At 39.8% G+C, this 19,963-nt stretch overlaps 1 protein-coding gene across 3 annotated transcripts in view; it reads left to right on the top strand.

Annotated features, from left to right (window-relative positions):
* The window catches only part of Trpc5 (transient receptor potential cation channel subfamily C member 5), a 292,903-nt gene that overhangs the window by 137,302 nt on the left and 135,638 nt on the right, over positions 1–19,963 (top strand). For all 3 annotated transcript variants that reach the window (XM_058571660.1, XM_058571659.1, XM_046420858.2), the window contains one exon: positions 474–872. In XM_058571660.1, coding sequence (XP_058427643.1) covers positions 495–872 — 378 coding nt within the window. In that variant the 5' untranslated portion in view covers positions 474–494. The remainder of the gene's footprint in view (positions 1–473; positions 873–19,963) is intronic.

Raw genomic sequence — 19,963 nt, 5'->3', positions numbered from 1 at the left:
AGAAAGGAAGGAAGGAAAGAAGGAAGAATTTGTACCATATGTTGGACGGTTTACTCTGTGCCAGTTGCTTTGATAATGTACACCTCCTGTAACTCTCACAATAGCTTTACAAGGCAAGAATTATTCTCTCACATAGGACCTAGCACACAATAAGCAGTCACTAAATGATAACTGCCAGTGATATTATTAACATGAATAACCTTAGTAATAATAAGTGAAGCACAGAGGGTTTGAGTAACTTAGCCAAGGTCTCAGAGCTGACAAGTGATAGAACGGGTGTTTGAGTTCAGGTCTTTATAACCCTAAAGCCTGAGCTTTTTCTGCTGTACCCCTTGGCAAGAGGGAAAGGATAGTGTCATTAAAACATTTTGGGATTTTTCCATCCCCTTAGCAAGGCTGCCCTCTGTAACTTGTCACCTAAGACCTTCAGATAACTAAGAATGTTTTTGGTCTTTCCCTCTCTCCTCACTCAGCTTTCTAAATTGCTATGAACCATGGCCCAGCTATACTACAAGAAGGTCAATTATTCACCATATAGAGACCGCATCCCCCTGCAAATCGTGAGGGCTGAGACGGAGCTCTCTGCCGAGGAGAAAGCCTTCCTCAATGCTGTGGAGAAGGGGGACTATGCCACTGTGAAGCAGGCACTACAGGAGGCTGAGATCTACTACAATGTCAACATCAACTGCATGGATCCTCTGGGTCGGAGTGCCCTGCTCATTGCTATTGAGAATGAGAACCTGGAGATCATGGAGCTACTGCTGAACCACAGCGTGTATGTGGGTGATGCATTACTCTATGCCATCCGCAAGGAAGTGGTGGGTGCTGTGGAGCTTCTGCTCAGCTACAGGAAGCCCAGCGGAGAGAAACAGGTAAGAGAACTCCCTACACGCTGGGAAATGGCCAGAAACAGCAGCACACAGTTCAAAGCCTTGAAACTAGGGAAGGTTAGATAGTCTGGAGTTAGGAAACTCTATCTCAGGAATCGCTTCAGTGATCTCAGGGTGGTATTCTAGAGCTATGCTGAGTTATGCTCACTTGCCTTTTCCAAGCTGTAACTTAATAAGCCCTCCAGGGAATTTTGATGCATGCTAAGGTTTGAGATCCACTGTCCTGGACTAACAAAAAATGTCTAGCTGGCCTCCCTGCATTTTCCCTTCTTTCAAGCCATCCTAAAAAAAAATGAGCTTGGTTTATTTGTATTGAAATCTCATAATGATCCTATCATTCCTGTCCATCTTTCAGCAAGTATAATATATCCTTGACTTAGTCTACTTTCTGTTTCTGTGACAAAATACCTGAAGCTTTGTAATTTATAAAGAAAAGTATGGTCAGGCACAGTGGCACACGCCTGTAATCCCAGTGACTCTATAGGCTGAGGCAGGAGGAATGCAGGTTCAAAGCCAGCCTCAGCAACTTAGTAAGGTCCTAAGCAACTTATGAAACCTTTTCTCAAAACATAAAATAAAAGGGACTGCGGATGTGGTTCAGTGATTAAGTGTCTCTGGATTCAATCCCTAGTACCAAAACAACAACAACAAAATGTATAACTCACAGTTTTGGTGCCATCTATTCAACTTCTGATGAGAGTCCCCTGGGCTGCATCACATTGTGGTAGGAAAAATGGAAAGGGAACCAACCACAGGCAAAAAGAGCAATATGAGAATATATAGTGGCCTCAGCTATGCTGAGTTTTGCTCACTTGCCTTTTCCTTTATAAGAACATGCTCTTTTATAACTAACTCACTCTGCAGGACCAGCATTCATTCCTTTCCAGATCAGTGCTCCCAATAACCTAATTATTTTGCACCTCTTAAAGGTTCTACTACTTTAACATCACCACATTGAGGACCAAACCTCCAGCAAAAGAAACCTTTGACGACAAACTGCATCCATACCATAGCATTCCTTATTAGAAGAGAAACTAACCCATAAAGCCTAACACTCAGTACCCTTCATATAATAGTCTTTTTTAGTCTTGTCTTCCCCTAGTCCTTTGTAAATACCCCCCAAGTCAGACAAGTCTCTTCACTGTCTCTCTTCTTTAGGGGCATAGAATTGGGCATATAGTAGGGACAAATAAAATACTGAATCATCAGAAATACAACACCTCAATACATTCCACAAAGTAGAGATAGTAGAAAACAAGATACTTAACTAAAGGTTTCTTAAGTAAAGGGTCTAGATGCCCTCCTTCCCCATCAGCATTTAACACAGTCCTGAGAAAGTAGGGACTTTGTCTCTATTGTTCACTGCTGCATGACATCACTAGAAAAGTGCCTGGAACATCACAGGCACCTGATAAATATTTATTTAATGAATGAGTAATATGCAACCAGCACTATACTAAGCATCTTACACTACTTACCTCATTTAATCCTCTGAGCAATTTTATTAGGTAGACACTATTATATCATCACATTTTACTATTGAGAAAAATTGAATCCCAGGATAATCAGGTAAATTTTCTGATCACAGTTAATAAATGGCAGAGGCAGGATTCTAACCCAGGCAGCCTATCTCCTGAACTGCCCTTTAACCACTATCAATACTGCTTCCCTGGAAATCTAAATAAATCTTAGTATTCCCAGTGTTAAGAATTATGAGATAGAACAGATGAATGCAAGATGGATGAGCCCTCTGGAAAGAACAGGCCTGAAGGATCTGAATGAATAACAAAACAAAGAGGTGAATGTTTCCTACTCAATCCATTTCACCATCCCCATCAAAACTCATCTCTTTTTGTGTCCCCTTTCCCCAAATACATGTTAAGTGTTGAGTGGTTTGATGTGTTAATTTTCTTGAAGACTTCTAGTGACCTTGCTCCAAAATGACCTTTTCTGTCCCCAACATCCTGCAACCCATTGGCTCTTCCCTTCGCTATATACCAATCTCATGCCATTTTCTACCACTGGTCAGCCTCACTTGTAGAAATGCCTAGTCTCTGTAACTAGATTGTTTCCTAAATGTGAGGCAGAAATTTAGTGCCCAACTGTCTCCATGCTTATCCCATAAGTATCGAAACAAGTGCCTACTAGATAATTGATGATATGTAAATATTTGCTGAGGGACATGAAAGAGTCCCTCATGAAGGATACATGAAGTATATTACCTAGGAAGCACACGACTTGTTATTAAACAAGACCTCTTTGAGCTGGGCTCGGTCGTGCATGCCTGTAATTCCAGCAACTTGGGAGGCTGAGGCAGGAAGATCTTGAGTTCAAAGCCAGCCTCAGAAGATTAGAGAGACACTTAGCAACTCAGTGAGACCCTGTATCTAAATGAAATATTTAAAAAGGCTGGGAATGTGGCTCAATGGTTAAGCACCCATGGGTTCAATCCCTGGTGCCAAAAATAAACAAACAAACAAGACCTTTTTGGCTTTCATATTCAATCCCATTTAGACTAGTAGCTGTTTGAAGAAGAGAACATATGGAAGTTTTGGGGTGGGGGAACCTAGCAATGTTGACACTAGCTAACTTTTTAAAATAGGCCAAGTTCTTGTTCAATGGGTCCACTTTCCCCATCATTCCTGAGTGCTCTAGCAAATGATGAAGTTTTGCCAGTCAGGATGAAAGTTACCAGGTATACTTACACTCAAGTGCAGTCTTTGCCTCTCCTTGGCAAAGACAGAACTTTAACTCAATAGGAATGAACCACTCAGGGTGGAAAGTCAGGCATATGGAACCTGGGTAACGCTATCTAGGGCAAGCTCTCTTTTGCCAGGACCCTTTCACACACAGTCAATATAAGACTTTCTTTGTCCATGCTCAGATATCATACTGCATGTACAAACTCACAAAGCCATCAGGTCCATTCCCAAGTTTCTGCAGCAGCCTTCTCCTGCCCTTCTCCTGCCCTACTCCAACCCCTCCCAGCAGCCTGTGCTACATTTCATTTTCTTCCACTGCTCTGACAATCATTATGATAAGTCAGATGTCAGTAACTATAACAACAGGCTGCCACAGTGCTGGAGCTCTGTCTTTCTGGGAGACAGATACACGGTTGTTTACCTGGGAGCAATCAGGGCTATGAGTCAACACAGGCCTCCTAAAGGACCTTGGATTCATCTGGGTGGTCCACTCACAGGAAGGTACTCAAGTCTTCTACACATACAATCCAAACCACTGTCCTGTTTCACAGAGGCTCTTCCCTATCTTTCCAGGACGTTGGGTACAGCTGATCTCCCCTATTTTGGGAAAGATAAACCAATCCTCTCCTTGTCATTACCGGGCAAGAACTTGAGCCCCAGGCGAGTGGCAAGACCTCCTCTGCTCTTTTTTCCCCCATCCCCCTTATGTTCCTCTGCCTCTCTAGCCTATCAAAACTACTCTCAGATGAAGATCACAGCCAGAGCATAAATGACTGACATGACTTTCAAGTATCAACACCATATGAAGACATGCATTTTTAATAGAGATCAAATATTAAAGTAAAAATGATGAGACCTTAGCAGGTAGAATTTTCTGCACCAGAGGGTGTGTGTGTGTGTGTGTGTGTGTGTGTGTGTGTTACTTTATGGTCCTCTGGTTGCTCCAGAAATCTGACGTTTTTGGCCCACTACCTAATCACCATGGTCTATTCCTCTAGGGGTAGATTTTGGCAACCTGGAGGATTTGTGATTTCTTGGGGTAAGTAGTCTCAGAATTCAAGCTCTATGGACAACAGGAGGTCTAATGCCAGCCTATTTCTTGTCAGCAAGGGAGACTATATGAGCAGGCTCAAAATCAACTCAGAATCCATTGATATGCATATGAAAAGTTGTAAAAATGGAGATTCCTGAGCTTCCTTGCATACCTACAGAATGAAAATCTGGGGTTTAGGCCTTAAATCAGCATTCAATAAGCTTATCTCTACCCATTTCTAAGTAAGAGGTTCATGCACCTCTCCATATTTCCTATAGCTTTCATAACAAATATCCATAAAGTGAATGGCCTAAACAAAATGAATATATTATCTCTCAGTGCGGGGGGGCAGAAGTCTGAAATGAAGATGTCAGTAGGGTTGGTTCCTTCTGGAGGGAGAATTAATTCCACACCTTTCTGCTAGCTTCTGGTGGTTGCCAGCAATACCTGGCATTCCTTAGCTTATAACTGCCATCACTGTAGTCTCTATCTCCATTGTCACAGAGTTCTCATCTGTGTCTTCTGTTTCTGCATCCAAATATTCCTCTCCATTCTCTCTCTTTCTCTCTCTCTCCCTCCCTCCCTCCATCCCTCTCCCCTCTCTCACACACACATACACACATAGTACTGTATCTTATATCTCCTTGGCCCTTGAAGCGCAAGCATAACTTGAAAATCCCTGGCCTAGAAGAGAAGAACAGATTCTCATTTAGAGTTTGTGCTGTTAGGCAGCTTATAACTAACAGGGTGACCTTGGACAACTCACAAGCTTTCTATAGCTCAATTTAATATTCTGTAAAGTGAAGCTAATAATACCTAACCCCTACTGCCTGCTGTAAAGAAGAAATAAGATTAAGATATGTCAAAGTCTTTGGGGAAAAAGTTTTTGAAACTGTTAGATAGAGGTCAATGACTACTATTCCTTCAGGCTTTGTTCCTTCAGTTTGACTTAGTCTGTCACATTGTGTGGAAAGACTATCCAGGAAGTAGAATTCATGACAAGGTGCTACCAGTACAATGTGAGGGAGCAGTTAGATAGCGAGCTGGCCCAGTTCACAGATTATCTCCTTCTGCCTGACCTTGATGGCAATAGTCTCCCTTCTGCTACCAGGCAAGCTGCATGACTTTAAAGTCATCCTTACTTTTTCACTAGAATCTAAGGAATTTAAGCAACAGGGAGGTAGAGATTCTGGCCTCTGCATCAACAGCCCACCCAAGTAATTTTCTTTCTTGGTCACTTGCGTCAATGCAGGCAGGCGGAAAGAGGCTAAGCCAACCTTCTCCCCATGGCCCGCCCCTCTGGGCTCTGCCATAATTACTCATTTGCCTGTGGCAGATGGCTCCAAATTAAAATTGGTCTCACAGATGAGCTACTGAGATTAAATCTCAACAACATTGATAAGTGTTTGTGTTGAGATTATAGAAAATCAGCAACAGGACACTGCATTTACTCCTGCTTCTATCTAGCTCTTAGCCTCAGGGTGAGATTGCACAGTGTGGAGGGGGACATTAGGATCTGCAGAAAGTGACTGGAGCAGAGAAAGAAGACCTAAAGAGTCTAGTCTAGAAATCCTAAGCATTCAATATGTGAGGAGAGATTACAGAATTCCTCCTGCTATTTATAGGCAGCCTGCCGTGGTAGGGTTTAGGTTCAGCCTCCTATTAGATATGTTTCCTTGGACAACTCACTTAATCTCTCTAAATATCAGTTTAATCTGTAACTAGAAATAATAATGAAGTCTACTTCGTTGAGTCATAGTGAGAATTAAATGAAATAATGCATGTATATCAAACTAGAACAGTCCCTGTATGTGTTGATAACATTTACAACAAAGTGGAAAATAAATAAAACAGCTACAAGTTGTGTCTATCCAGAACAATGCAATGATGATAAGTGCTTTAGCCAATGATTAATCCATTTTAGTTCTATTCGATTTTCTAAGTATTTTTCACTATTAATCGTATGCCTCACAACAAAATTAAAAGATAATGTTAGTAACCTCAAGAAATTTATAGATTTTATGGAGAGAACAAACATGCACATGCTGTCTAGCCAGAACACCCCTCTAGGAGATAGTGATATTCATTCATCTCTTAGAAAAAAAAATATGGTTGTTTAAACTTGATCTCAAGTACATAAAGGGAGCTTTCTGCACAACACTTTGCAAGGAAGAAACCATGAACTAACCTCAAAAGCAATTCACTATATAGAAACATATAAGTGCTTTTAGCCATGCTCCCCCTCCCTGCAAATATTTGCCCTTTAGCAAATATTTGTCAGGAGTTGACGATATTGGTCTTTGACCCTCTTCTCTTTTGTCTATCTTCTTCTCTGACCTCATATATACATGTCCAATGTTTGGGTCCCATGTTTTACCAGTTGAATTGATATAAAAATTGTTATGCAAAAAATATTGCACACATTTAATGGGGATAGTTTGATGAATTTGGATACATGTATACACCTATGCACCACAGAGTAATAAACAAATCCATCACCTCCAGGTTTTTTAATGCCCCTTTGCTTTGTCTGTGTCCCATTTTTATTTCATTGCTCAGCAGTTGTTAAGGCTTCCATGCTACCATGCTTATCTAGGTGTCCTCCTTCTTCCCCTACCACACTGCTTCTTAGGCTTTATTTGTCAGACCCCTTATCTTTTTCTCCCATAGATACTGGTGCTGCCCAAGCTTCTGTCACTTCTATCTTTGTAGCACAATATCTTTCATGGTTCCACAATTTATTTTTCAATTTTCAGTTAGATACACCCATCTAGATGTACTTTAAATATTAAAAATTCATGATTTCTAACAGTAATAATGATAGCAAATACTAATGGAGCATTCACTATGTGCCAGTCCCCATTCTAAGTACATAACTTGCATTATTGTATTGGACACAACCATCTTGTCATGCAGGATACCATTATCCATTTTTATAAGACATGAATAAGTTGAATTAAAAAAAACTTGCAAAAGCTCACATGAGCTAGCAAGAGGACCTACTGAACCTGGGCGGTGCACACCTATAATCTCAGAAGCTCAAGAGACTGAGGCAGGAGGATTGTGAGTTCAAAGCTGGCCTCAGCAACTTAATGAGACCTTGTCTTTAAATAAAAGGGGCTGGGATGTGGGGATGTGACTCAGTGGTAAAGCACTCCTGGATTCAGTCCCCAGTATCAATAAAAAAAAGAGGGCCTGCAGGTATCCAAACTTATGAAGTATAGTAGCAGTCTGTGATCTGAATCCTTGTTCTAGCCTCATTTCATGCTCCTCACTCTCCTCATGAAGTGGATCCTCTCTCAGGTAGTGGCACCATTATCCTTTCAGTTGTCTAGATTTTAAACCAAGGAGTTGTCTTCCTCTCCACCCTGTCCTCAGTATCCCATACTCAGTTGACTACCAAGTGCTTCTGCATAACTTTGTTGAGGTGAGGCAGGAAAAATATAAACAATCAATGGCAATATAAATTCTGTTAGAGATAAGAGGAAAGTGCTGTCCATATGGGAGCATAGGTATCTGTTCCTGTCCCCGAAATTGCCTCTTATTTCCTATAGAGGAAATTTTAAACTACAGGCATAGAATCAATAGTTTGAGAAAGATGGCTGGCTAACGGCCCCACAAATTATGCTGAACTATCTCTAATAACTCGAGCCCCATACTTAATAGGATATTGAGGCCAACAGGCAAGATAGAATAAGGAATGGAGTTTCTTCTCCTATCAGCAAGATGTTTCTGGAGTCATAAGGAAAGCCACCGTAGCAAAGGTCATCCTGGGTTCAGGGACCTGCTAATAAGCCCAGACATTTTGTTGCCTCTGGCAACAATCCACAAACTCTTCTCTGTTCTAAGACAAAAGTAGAGCAGAAAGAACATCACATGATTAGAAGGAGTTTGACTGAAGAAAGGTTTCCTGTTTCACCTCACTCTCAGAAGATTGTTGTTGCCTATCTATTAGTGAAGGAGGGCTATAAGCCTGATAAGAAAAAAAGTACTGAAAGAACCTTCCAAAGAGCCAAATCAGAGAACAAAGACGAAGCCTGTCCCAGCGACAGTTCACCTCTGAGACTACCACTTTCTCTCTCTCTCCCCACGGGAAAGAGGTGATGACCTATAACAATCACTTCTGAAGCTCAAGAGCAAGATTTTTAAATCCCCCTCTGCTCTTCCATGACAGCTCATGGTAATCTGCTGTTTTCAGCCACCTTCAGCTTCATTATCTACAGTGGATAGAACTTTGAAGCTAAAAATGACTCACAGAGATGCTCCAATCCATCCCCTTCTCATTAAATAGGTTTTCACTCAAACCACTGGGCAGATATTATCTCTCCACCTCCCAATGTACTTGCACAGGAAAGGGCTTCAGTCCCCACCAAGAAAGCCAGTACTTAGAATAATCTGGGCTTTGTCCATCCAAGCAAAATGAGGATGTGTCACATCAAAGCAAACATGTTTTTTCCTTCCACCCTCTAATTTCTTAACTCTAGATATGAGACGCAAAGTTATTCAAGTATCAGAGTCCTATATCACCAGTACCTTTATGCACATTCACTTGCTTATTTTGGAGTTTTTTATATAAAATCATGTTAATTGTAAGAATTAAAACAATATAAAAGCACATAAAGGAGAACATCTCCTGTTTCCCACTCTCAAAATTAACTTCTTAGAAGTCTTCACTACAAACATTTTATGTGAGTCCTCCTAGATATTTTATGAATATTCAGACAAATACACATAAGACTTTTCTTTATAACAAATGTTCTGCAATGTATTCTTTTCCTCTAAAAATACATTATGGCTATCTTTCCTCATGGGGACATTTATCTATATTGTTTTTAATGGCAATATTGTATCATACAAATGTGTCATAATTATTTAACCAGTCCTGTATTAAATTAGCATTCCAGTGGTTTCAAGGTTGATTGTTTTGTTGTTCTTTTCCTTTTATAAACAGCACCATAACAAAAATCCTTGTATACATGTCTGTCAACACCTGTGTAATTGTTATTTGTAAATCCCCGGTAATGGAATTATAGAATCATAGGGTATATACATTTTTAAAATTGGATCTAAATTACTAAATTGACTTCCAACTAGCATTATGTTAGAGTGCCTCTTTCTCATATCTTTTTTACTTTATTTTATTTATTTATTTATTTTTATGTGGTTTTGAGGCTCGAACCCAGTGCCTTGCATGTGCTAGGCAAGCACTCTACTGCTGAGCCACAACCCCAGGCTCTGTTTCTCACATCTTTGCAATCATAGTTTGAAAAAATATTTTTAAAATCTTTGTCAATCTGACAGGCAAAAAACTGCTCTCATTATTGTTTTACATTTGAATTTTTATTATAAGCAGCATTTAAATCTTTTAATATGGTAAGCCATGTGTTATTCTTCTGTGAGAAACTGCTCATATTTTTAATCCATTTTTCTACTAGAGTCTTCATATTTTCTTACTTATTTGTCTAAACTCTTTTTATATTAAACTTACTAACAATTTATTCATTTTTTAATTGTTCACTCTGATTTATTAAAGGACAGTGCTTTACTCAGTTTTACAGCAAATTTAGAGCAAAGAACACAGTTTATTGGATTCCAGGTCCTTTAACTTTTCTGCATACAAATACAAGACTGTTAAATAATGCTTAAAATATCTTAGCGTCTTTCTAGTATAAGAGTATTAACACACAATAGTCCTTTATTTTTATGTTTCCATTTTAGTGCTCAAGTATTGATACAAAGGAAAGAATGGTTATACTGCTGTTATAGCTATGGTTTGAGTTGGAAATACAGAATAGGACAAGACAAGCCCACACCTCAAGCCCAAGGGAAGTAGAAAGGAGACAGAAACAGGAGGAGGGGTTGTCTTTAGCATAGGAATGCATTCTAACAACAAGACTATGGCAAAAATCCATTTCATCTATTGTTTTCCTTTTACTTCATTGGCAATAGAATCGCTACTTCAGAAAATAAAAGATACCAAGGGTCAAATTGTACAGGACAACATTTTGTACAGGAAAACAAATTGTACAAAAGTGAGAAAATATGTTAGAAGTCTATAATGTCTAGTCTAACTCTCCAAATTGTCTGCATTGACTAGATAAAGAGGATAATTTCCAAAGTTCTATTTAATATGGTGCCATACAGACATAATCATCAAGATTAAGAATGTATTTGGGTTGGGCACAGTGGCACATGTCTGTAATCCCAGCAACTCAGGAGGCTGAGGCAAGAGGATCTCAATTCAAAGCCAGCCTCAGCAATTTACTGAGGACCTGAACAACTTAGCAAGACCTTATTTCAGAATAAAAATTAAAAGGGCTGAGAATGTGGTTAAGCACACTGGGTTCAATCCCCAGTACCAAAAAAAAAAAAAAGATTGTATTTGGGACCCTGAGACAGTACACCAATGCCAGTGTCAAAATGGATGATCGGGTAGCCCCGTCTAACCAGAAAGATTATTACAGCCATAATGTCTTCTCCTCCAACAGTCAATAACCTTAACGATCTCAAGGAGAGGAAGTCTTTTCTAGACTAATGCTACCAACAACCTCAATTGTCTATTGCTCAGGAAGTTTGGAAAAAGGATAAATCAAGCTCCCCCATGTTCTAGGTGTGTGAAGAGCAATTATATATTCATGATGTCTGGAAAGGACCAGGAGATGCCCTGGACAAAACCCTTTAGGCCTTGAATCATCCCAGACAACCCTAGAATATGGCATTTCTCACCACCCCTATCACCTCGATGTAGCCAAAACCACCATTACCTCTTACTTAGGCAATTATAGTAATCTCCTACCTGTTTTCACTCTTGGCCCTATGTAATCTAGTCTTTTCCCAGCAGCCTGAATCACCCTTTAAAACATAAGCCAGACATTGCAATTCTTCCCAAACACCTGCAGAGGTCCTTCCAATGCCTACAGGACCTGCATGATTTGGCCCCCTGGTGTCTCCCTGCTCTAATCTATATCTCTCCCTTGCTCAATCTGTTCCACCCATACTCACCTTTTAGAGGAATTTTTAGCCCCAGTGCCTTTGCCTGCCATGTTCCTCACCCAAGTAGCTTCATGGCCTGCTGTCTCCTGTCCTTTAGATGCCTACTCGTTGGTCCCTTATCAGGCAGGCCTTCCCAGATCTTCCTTTTTTAAAAAAGCACCTCCACTGTTTCCTGTCCCCTTGCTGTGCTTCAGGATTCTTCATAGCATTATCACCACCTGGGGTGTGTGTGTGTGTGTGTGTGTGTGTGTGTGTGTGTGTGTTTGTGTGTGTTGCCTCTGTCAAGAAGCTATTTGACTTACTTTGTTGACTTTTGAATATCTAGTGCCTACATCAGTTTTCTGAATGAATGAATAAGTGAAATTAATAGAATGTCAGATTTGGAAAGATTTGTTAAGTTCATCTCCTCCCCATTTTATTGATGTGAAAAAATAATGTGCAGACAAGGAAAGTAATTTTTTTTCAAGCTCAATAGGGTGACTTTTATAGCAGAGCAAAGATGCACAACTTCTGATTTTCAACTATTACTTACACTACATTAACATTAGATTCTTTAGTGTCTTTGAAGCCACTCAGAATGAATTCTATGACATCCTTTGATCACTCATTCTAGAGTCTAGCACCATAAATTTTCTTCCATGCATCTAACTTAAATCCTTCATGTTCATTTCAGCTCTTAGTAGAAAAGAAAGACACTCTAAAGACACAAAAAACTTCCTTCAATCCAATAGCTGTTTTTTTAAGGAACTGATAATTGCTCCAAATAAAACCCAAGGCAAGATTTCTGATCTCCACGGTGTCCTAAAAGAAAAGTCTTTCACCACATGGCAGGGATCTGGAGACACATGGTTGGAAGGCCATGTATGAAACTGAGGTGATAATATCTTTGCCACAAGTTCAATCTGGGCAGAGAAACATTTAAAATGTCCTCTAAAAACAAGATGTATTTGTATCTAAAGAATAAATACAGTTAGTTTGTAGCCAACAGCTCCTGGCATTGGATTGTAAACATTTATTCATCATACAGATGTGATTATAATTTACAGCTTGTGCTAACCAACTAGCTTTCCTCTGAGACTACTGAGGGAGTATATAGTGGTGAGCCCTGGCTTGACCTTCATGTCATTTTTCTTCCTTCCTTATTGGGAGCCTAATTTTTTCTTCTATCATTAAAGTCCCCTTGTTATTTTAACCAGAGACTGCCATGATTTTTAATTAGCATGTATCCATTTGTAAACCCAGAAATGGGAAAAGGTGGGCTTGCATATTCTGCTGCCAGTGCAAGCTCTTCTGGGTAATTGCTTGTCTGATCAGAATAAAAAGTGTTCTCTGGATCCTGGGCCTTACTTGGATGAAAATAACAGATCTTATTTGGAGAAGCTATTCAAATAAGCTAAACTAATCTTTACTGGAAATCATTTTTTTTTGGACATTCCTATTATTTTTTCATTTAAAGTACCCATGAGGAAGCCTGAATTACTAAAGTCAACTAAATGATTAAACTGGTATGATTATTTCTATTCCCCAGGGTCCCCCTCCCTATTTTTTTTTATACAAGGATTGATCCCAGGTGGATTCAACCACGGAGCCACATCTCCAACCCTTTCTTGTATTTTTTTATTTAGAGACAGTGTCTCACTGAGTTGCTTAGGACCTCTCTAAGTTGCTTAGGCTGGCTTTGAACTCACAATCCTCTTGCTTCAGCCTCCCAAGCTGCTGGGATTACAGGTATGTGCCACTGTGCCCAGCTTCATCCCATTTTATCATCAAGATTGGAGAACACAATCAAGCAGCCTGACAGAAAACTGTGAGCTAGAACTTTCAATCCTGAGGTCCTTTCTTTCATCCATGCTACAGCGCTGAGCCCAGCATCCAACAGGTTAAGTAGATGAGTACAGAGTTACCCTGTGCTTACAAGAAATGAACTACAAGCTAGGAAAGCATTATTATGGACTAGACTAAGTGGCTTTATTAGAGAAAACCAGGATTGCAAAGTATTTAAAAGTTGGCACTAGGGCCCTTCCTGCCAAAGGTAAGCATAACATTGATAAAAATAATGATTATACTGCATCTATTACTTAGCCTGGCTGTCATCTCCTTCTCCATCCCTCTCTCCTTACCCTCCTTTTTGGCCTCTTTAAGAATCTGATCTCTGATTGTGGGCTAGGGTTGTAGCTCAGCAGTAGAGTGCTCGCCTAGCACATGCGAGGCCCTAGGTTTGATCCTCAGCACCACATAAAAATAAAGAAATTAAATAATGGTATTATGTTCAAATACAACTAAAAAAAGTAAATATTTTTAAAAATATTTTTAATGTTGATGGACCTTTATTTTATTTGTTTATTTATATGTGGTGCTGAGAATTGAACCCAGTGCCTCACACATGTGAGGGAAGCATTCTACCACTGAGCCACAACCCCAGCCCTAATTTTTTTTAAAAAAGAATCTGACCTCTCACTTTCCTAACACAAACTAGAGAACCCTGAACTTTACCTCTAAGCATGTGGCCAGATACTTCCAGAGTGATCAGAGGCATCCACCCCACACTGGCCAAGGGCAGCCTCTCTTTTTAAACTAGGAGCACCACTTGATTTTCCAGGGCAATGACCTCCAGTGTGGCTACATGACTCTTGATCTAGGCTACTACCCACCAGCATTCTTGAGAGGGTACAGCTCCTAGATAGGACAAAGAGCTATTTACTGGTTGCCAAACCGTTACTATGCTGCTGCTACCCTAAATATGGCTCAGGAGGCTGAAACAGGAGGATGGTGAGTTCAAAGCCAGCTTCAACAAAAGCAAGTAACTAAGCAACTCAGTAAGACCCTGTATCTAAATAAAATACAAAATAGGGCTGGGGGTGTAGTTCAGTGGTTGAGTACCCCTGAGTTCAATCCCCAGTACCCCCCTAAAAAAGATGGAATCAATAAAGAAGAAGCAATATGTCCTTACTGCTAGATATATACTGCATCACTACTCAGGAAAGCATTTTTTTTTAAACTAGGGATAGAATCCAAGCTCTGTGGAGCTTTACCACCACGCTCCATCCTTGCCCTTTTAATATTTTTATTTTGTGACAGAGTCTCGTTAAGTTGCCAATACTGGCCTTGAACTTGTAATTCTCCTGCATCAGCCTCCCAAGTCACTGGAATTACAGGCCTACACCACCATACCCAGCAGGAAAGCATTCTTGATAAAGAATTGCATACTAGGGAAAACAATCGGGGGCTATTGAATAGTGTATGATGAAGAAGAAGGAAATGTAGCCACCTGATTTCAACATGATAATCACACCACAGGAGAGAAATGGAATGGCATATCATCACAGGACATATTTGGGCAAAGGTAGAATAGCTAGTAGGCAGGGGTATTATCAAGAGGGTTAACATTTGAAAATGAACTACATCATCATCAAGGTCTCTTCTAATCCTGTGATTTTGCAATGTGTATATCAACTGTGATACATGATATGATGAACAAAGTCTAGAAGTGGAGTTCTCCAGATGACTCCATCCTTCAGCTGTTGGGTAGCTGGAGACAATTTACTCAAACTTTCTTTAGCTTAATCTTTTACCAGTGAAAAGTAAAGGAATAACACTAAGAAATTTCAAAGGGATGTCGGGAGGAAATGAGCAATGTTTTGAAATTATTCTAACAGTACTTGATAAACCTACATTAATTAGGTATTTTGCCTGAGACACAATTGGCTTACTAGAGAGGCAAGAATACAAAGTTCCAGTTTAAACAAACAAAAAAAAAAAAACGGGTATTCACTACAAGTTCATAGGCATTGATGTCAATGACACATTTCTTGCCATAAAACCTCTAGAATTCTGGAGGCTATCTGTTCATCTATAGTCTACTTAATCATAGAATCATTAGAATTAAATAAAACATAGTGACAATCTGGACCATTCTTCTATCACTACAGTTAATTCAAGGTGTATTATTAGCCCCTAGCCTCTGAAACAGTTAAACATCTCCATGGTAATTTTTTGGAACTGAACCTTGGCAGGGTATAAAAGAAATCCCAAAGTAATTCCCTGTTAGTGTCAGTTGCCCATAATTCTCAAATGTATGCCTGGGGCTCCCAGGGAGTCTCAAATTTATGAATGTGACCATAGTTGAAGCTAAAGTTCCTCCATATACATCTGATCACATTTGCTGCCCTTTTCTGACGATAGGCAAGAAATCCCTGTGTCTCTGGAGCCTTCTAAGTGTTGGGTGCTATCTTTCCCCACTTGTAACTTTTCATCTACCTTCAAGATTTTTATTCCCTATTAATTAAAAAAATAAAGAGAAACACCAAGTAGTAATAAATATAATTTTGAACCCCAATCCCATTTAAGGCCTCCTTGGAGTCAGCCCTGGCTTGTTTTGTGCTCCTGAAAATTTGCTACAAGGTGAAAGTTTGCATTAAAACTATGAGGTGTCTGGCTACATGTGTCTTTCAGATAGACATGGCAAGTGATTGAAAGGTCATCATTACATTTAAAATGTTTTGCCATTCCAAGTTGCAAATTTGGAGTGTGTTTGACTTCAGGGAAATAGGGAGATGGTAGCTGATATTTTCCAAATTTGGTAGTAATCATCCTTTAGATTACCTTTCTCTGGAAGACAGCAGCCCACATTCCTTGCCTGGAAGCATACATGGAGAAAGTGAGGCAGGAGACAGTAGCAATAGGGTCAGAAGCCCAAAGTAGCTCTCCTTTCCCCATCCCTAACCAGAGACAACCAACTTCCTGCTCTTTTCCTTTAACATTTGGTCTGTTCTGACCAGAACAAAAGGTATTATGTTTGAGACATACTGTTGACAATGCAACTGCAAGCTCAAAAACTTTGTGAGGAAAAGTGATGTCACAGAAAAAGAGAGATTATAGGGGAAGAAAGTTCTTGACTTCTTCCCTCCCAGAATGTGATAAAGGAAAAATATATGGGTAAAATTAATACATTATAAGAACATTAGAAGACCTTTGTCAGAAAAAATGTGTTTAGAGGGGCTGGGGTTGTGGCTCAGTGGTAGAGCACTTGCCTAGCACATGTGAGGCACTGGGTTTGATTCTCCGCACCACATTAAAAATAAATAATTAAATAAATAAAGGCATTGTGTCCATCAACAATTTTTTAATGTGTTTAGAAATAACTTGTTTCCAATTGAATGATGTCAACATGACAGGCCTGGGTTCAATCACAAAATGACTTAAGTTACTTTTCTTGCCAACCAAAAGTTACATGTTTTTAAAATGACTTCTGATTTATTAGTGATCAAGTAATTTAACCATGACCATTATGTACTGAAAATCAAATATTCTTTTTGGTGCTGTCCATGGCCACCAATCAGAGACTTTTTCTTATTTTAATGTTTTAAATATTTTTTTTATTTGTAGATGGACACAATACCTTTATTTTATTTATTTTTATGTGGTATGGAGGATGAAACCCAGTGCCTCACACATGCTAGATGTGTACTCCACCACTGAGCCATAACCCCAGCCCCCCAATCAGAGACTTTCAAATCCCATTTTTCTGCTAAAGTGGAAGAAGTATTATTGATATGTGTTCCACTAAGATGTCTGTGCTAAGTGAACATGGCTAGCATCTTGGCATTGTCAGGCTTCTTTTCTCAAAGGCTTCCCAACCCTAGGCAACTTCTGGTGTAGAGTGAGGGGCCCTGGTTGCATGGCTGTTTCTGAAAGAAGCCACTCAGAAATTTCAGATGAGGAATTCAGTCAGAAAGATCCTAAATAAAAAACTGCTCCAGAGTGCCTCCAGTAGTACCAAACACTAAACACTTCTTGTCTGCCATTAGCAAAAGTCATTATAGGTTTGTCTTACATTTGTCTAGAATATCCATAACTCATGGACTTTCCATTATGATGATTCAAGGATGCTAACTATGGTGCTGCCATGAGATGTATGCCCACTGCCTCCTTTTTAGTGTGGTTGAGAATAACTGCAACTATACTACTGAATGACAATCTTCATAATGACCTGCCAAGTTCCCTGCCACTATAGCCCTTCAGTCCTCCAGAACCCCCACACCTCCAGAAGAAGGCAATTCCTAGGAAGTAACTCTTCCATTCATTCCCGTGAGATGACAGTCCAGATCTGGGACTAAACCCATTCCTAGATATGATGATAGCTCAGCAGTTTGGCATCAAGTAGGACAAATTTTGGTTCCTTCTAAATCTTGTATTTTGATAGCTATGTTTGAGCCCTTGCCTTATTCTTAAAAATATTTTTAGTTGTAAATGGACACAATACCTTTATTTTATTTATTTATTTTTATGTGGTACTGAGGATTGAACCCAGTGCCTTACATGTGCTAAGCAAGCACTTTACCACTGATCTACAACCCCAGCCCTGAGTTCTTGCCTTATTGTCATGTGACCAAACCTCTCTTATTCTACTTCAGAATTCAAATTACTGCAGGTAATTTGCACCCTCCCCCATGGGGACATTTGGTACTATGGTTTAAATGGGTCCCCCATATTTCATGTGTTGGAAAATTGATCCCCAACGCTAATCATATTTGAGAGGCAGGACTTTGGGGGAGATGATTGGGTCATGAAGGGATATTAATCCATGCATGGATTAATGGATTAAGGGGTTACTGTAGGAGTGACTTCGTCACTCTGTTAACCTCCACTATATTATAATGCAGCAAGAAGGCCCTAATCACATGCTGAGCAGATGTCAGCATCATTCTTGGACTTTTCAATCTCTAGATCTATGAATTAAATATTTGTTTTCTATTCATTATGAATAGTCAGTGGTATTCAGTTATAGCAACTATAAATGGACAAAGACAGAAAATTGGTACTGAGAAGTGAGGCTGTTGCTAATAATGAATACTTGAAAATATGGACTTGGTTCTGGAACTGGGTAATAGGCAGAGGCTGGAAGAATTTAGAGGGACTGGCTAGAAAAATTCTGTATTGCCATAAACAGAGCATTAAGAATGCTAATAGGAATATGGATACTAAAGGCCATTCTGATGAGGTCTCAGATGGAACTGAGGAACAAGGTATTGGAAACTGGATTAAATGCAATCCTTGTTTTATAGCAGCAAAGAATTTGGTGAATTTGTATCTATGTCCTAGGACTCTATGGAATGTAGACTTTAAAAGCAATGAACTAAGATATCTAGGAGAAGAATTTTCTCAACAGTGAAACATTCAGGCTGCAGCTTGGCTACTTTTAACTGCTTACAGTGAAATGAGAGAAAAGAAGAGATGACTTAAAATAGAACTTATAATTAAAAGGGAGATGGAGCAGAAAGATTTGGAAAATTCTCAGCCTGGCCATGTGGTGAATGAAAAAGGATTTTCAGGAAAGGAAACCAAGGGTGTAACTGAATAACTGTTTGCTCAAGAGATCAATACCAATAGAAGGGATCAAGGCGATGGGATAAAGACACTTCATGTAATTCAGAGATCTTTTGAATCTGCCCCTCTCATCTGCATCAAAAGCCCAGACATGTAGGAGGACAAAATGGTTTTGGCAGACAGGCCCAAGGTGCCCTCCACGGGTTCATTTATTGCCTAGGACCACCTCAAGAATCTACTCCCCAAATTCTTGTGCAGCACCTTTCAGCCACTCCAACAGAGTTTCAAGCAGGCCCAGGTGTTCCTCAATCTATAGTTCTAGAAGGTCCAAGCAATAAACCTTGGCAATGTTTACATGGTGCTCAATCTGCAGATGTGCAGAATGCAAAAGCTGTGAAGTACAGAGATATCTACCTAGATTTCAAAGGATATCTCAGACAATATGGGGACCCAGGCAGGGACTTATCACAGGGATGGAGTCATTGAAGAGTCCCCACTAGAGCAATGCTGAATGTGTGAGATCAGAGGTCTCGCAGAGATTCCCCACCAGGGCAATGCTTAGTGAAGTTGCAGCAGGACTGCCATGGAGGCTCCAGAACTGTGGAGTTACTGGGGTTTAACTCCAACCTGGGAAAACTCAAGTGTGGGCTGAACCCAGCAAAGTCTTGGGACTTTGAAAGGCCTTCTGGGCCCAACCACCTCACCAGTATGTTCAGAAAGTGGAATGGGAAGTCAAGGAAGAGGATTCCAGAACTTTAAGACTGAGTGTGGTTTTCCCTTTTGAGGTTTGGACATAGTGGGATGGGGCCAGGTACTCATTTCTTTACGCCTTTTTCTCCCTTCTGTAATGGGAATGTCTATCCCATGTGTTGTGAAGTGGCTAACTACCACAAATCTACTTTAGGCCCTTTTCTTTATTCACTGCTTTTGAGAGCAATGGTGAGAATTACTCTTTCATAAATTTTCTTTTCCACTCTGAGAATCAAATAAGCTAATTTTTATCATCAAAGCTCTTCTAG

Source organism: Marmota monax, unplaced genomic scaffold (assembly GCF_021218885.2).
Source record: "Marmota monax isolate L192 unplaced genomic scaffold, Marmota_monax_Labrador192_F-V1.1 WCK01_AAM20220418_F8-fsc00050, whole genome shotgun sequence".
NCBI classification, from domain to species: Eukaryota; Metazoa; Chordata; class Mammalia; order Rodentia; family Sciuridae; genus Marmota; species Marmota monax.
The sequence above is the reverse complement of the archived record's forward strand: the minus strand, read 5'-3'. Positions and strand labels throughout refer to the sequence as shown.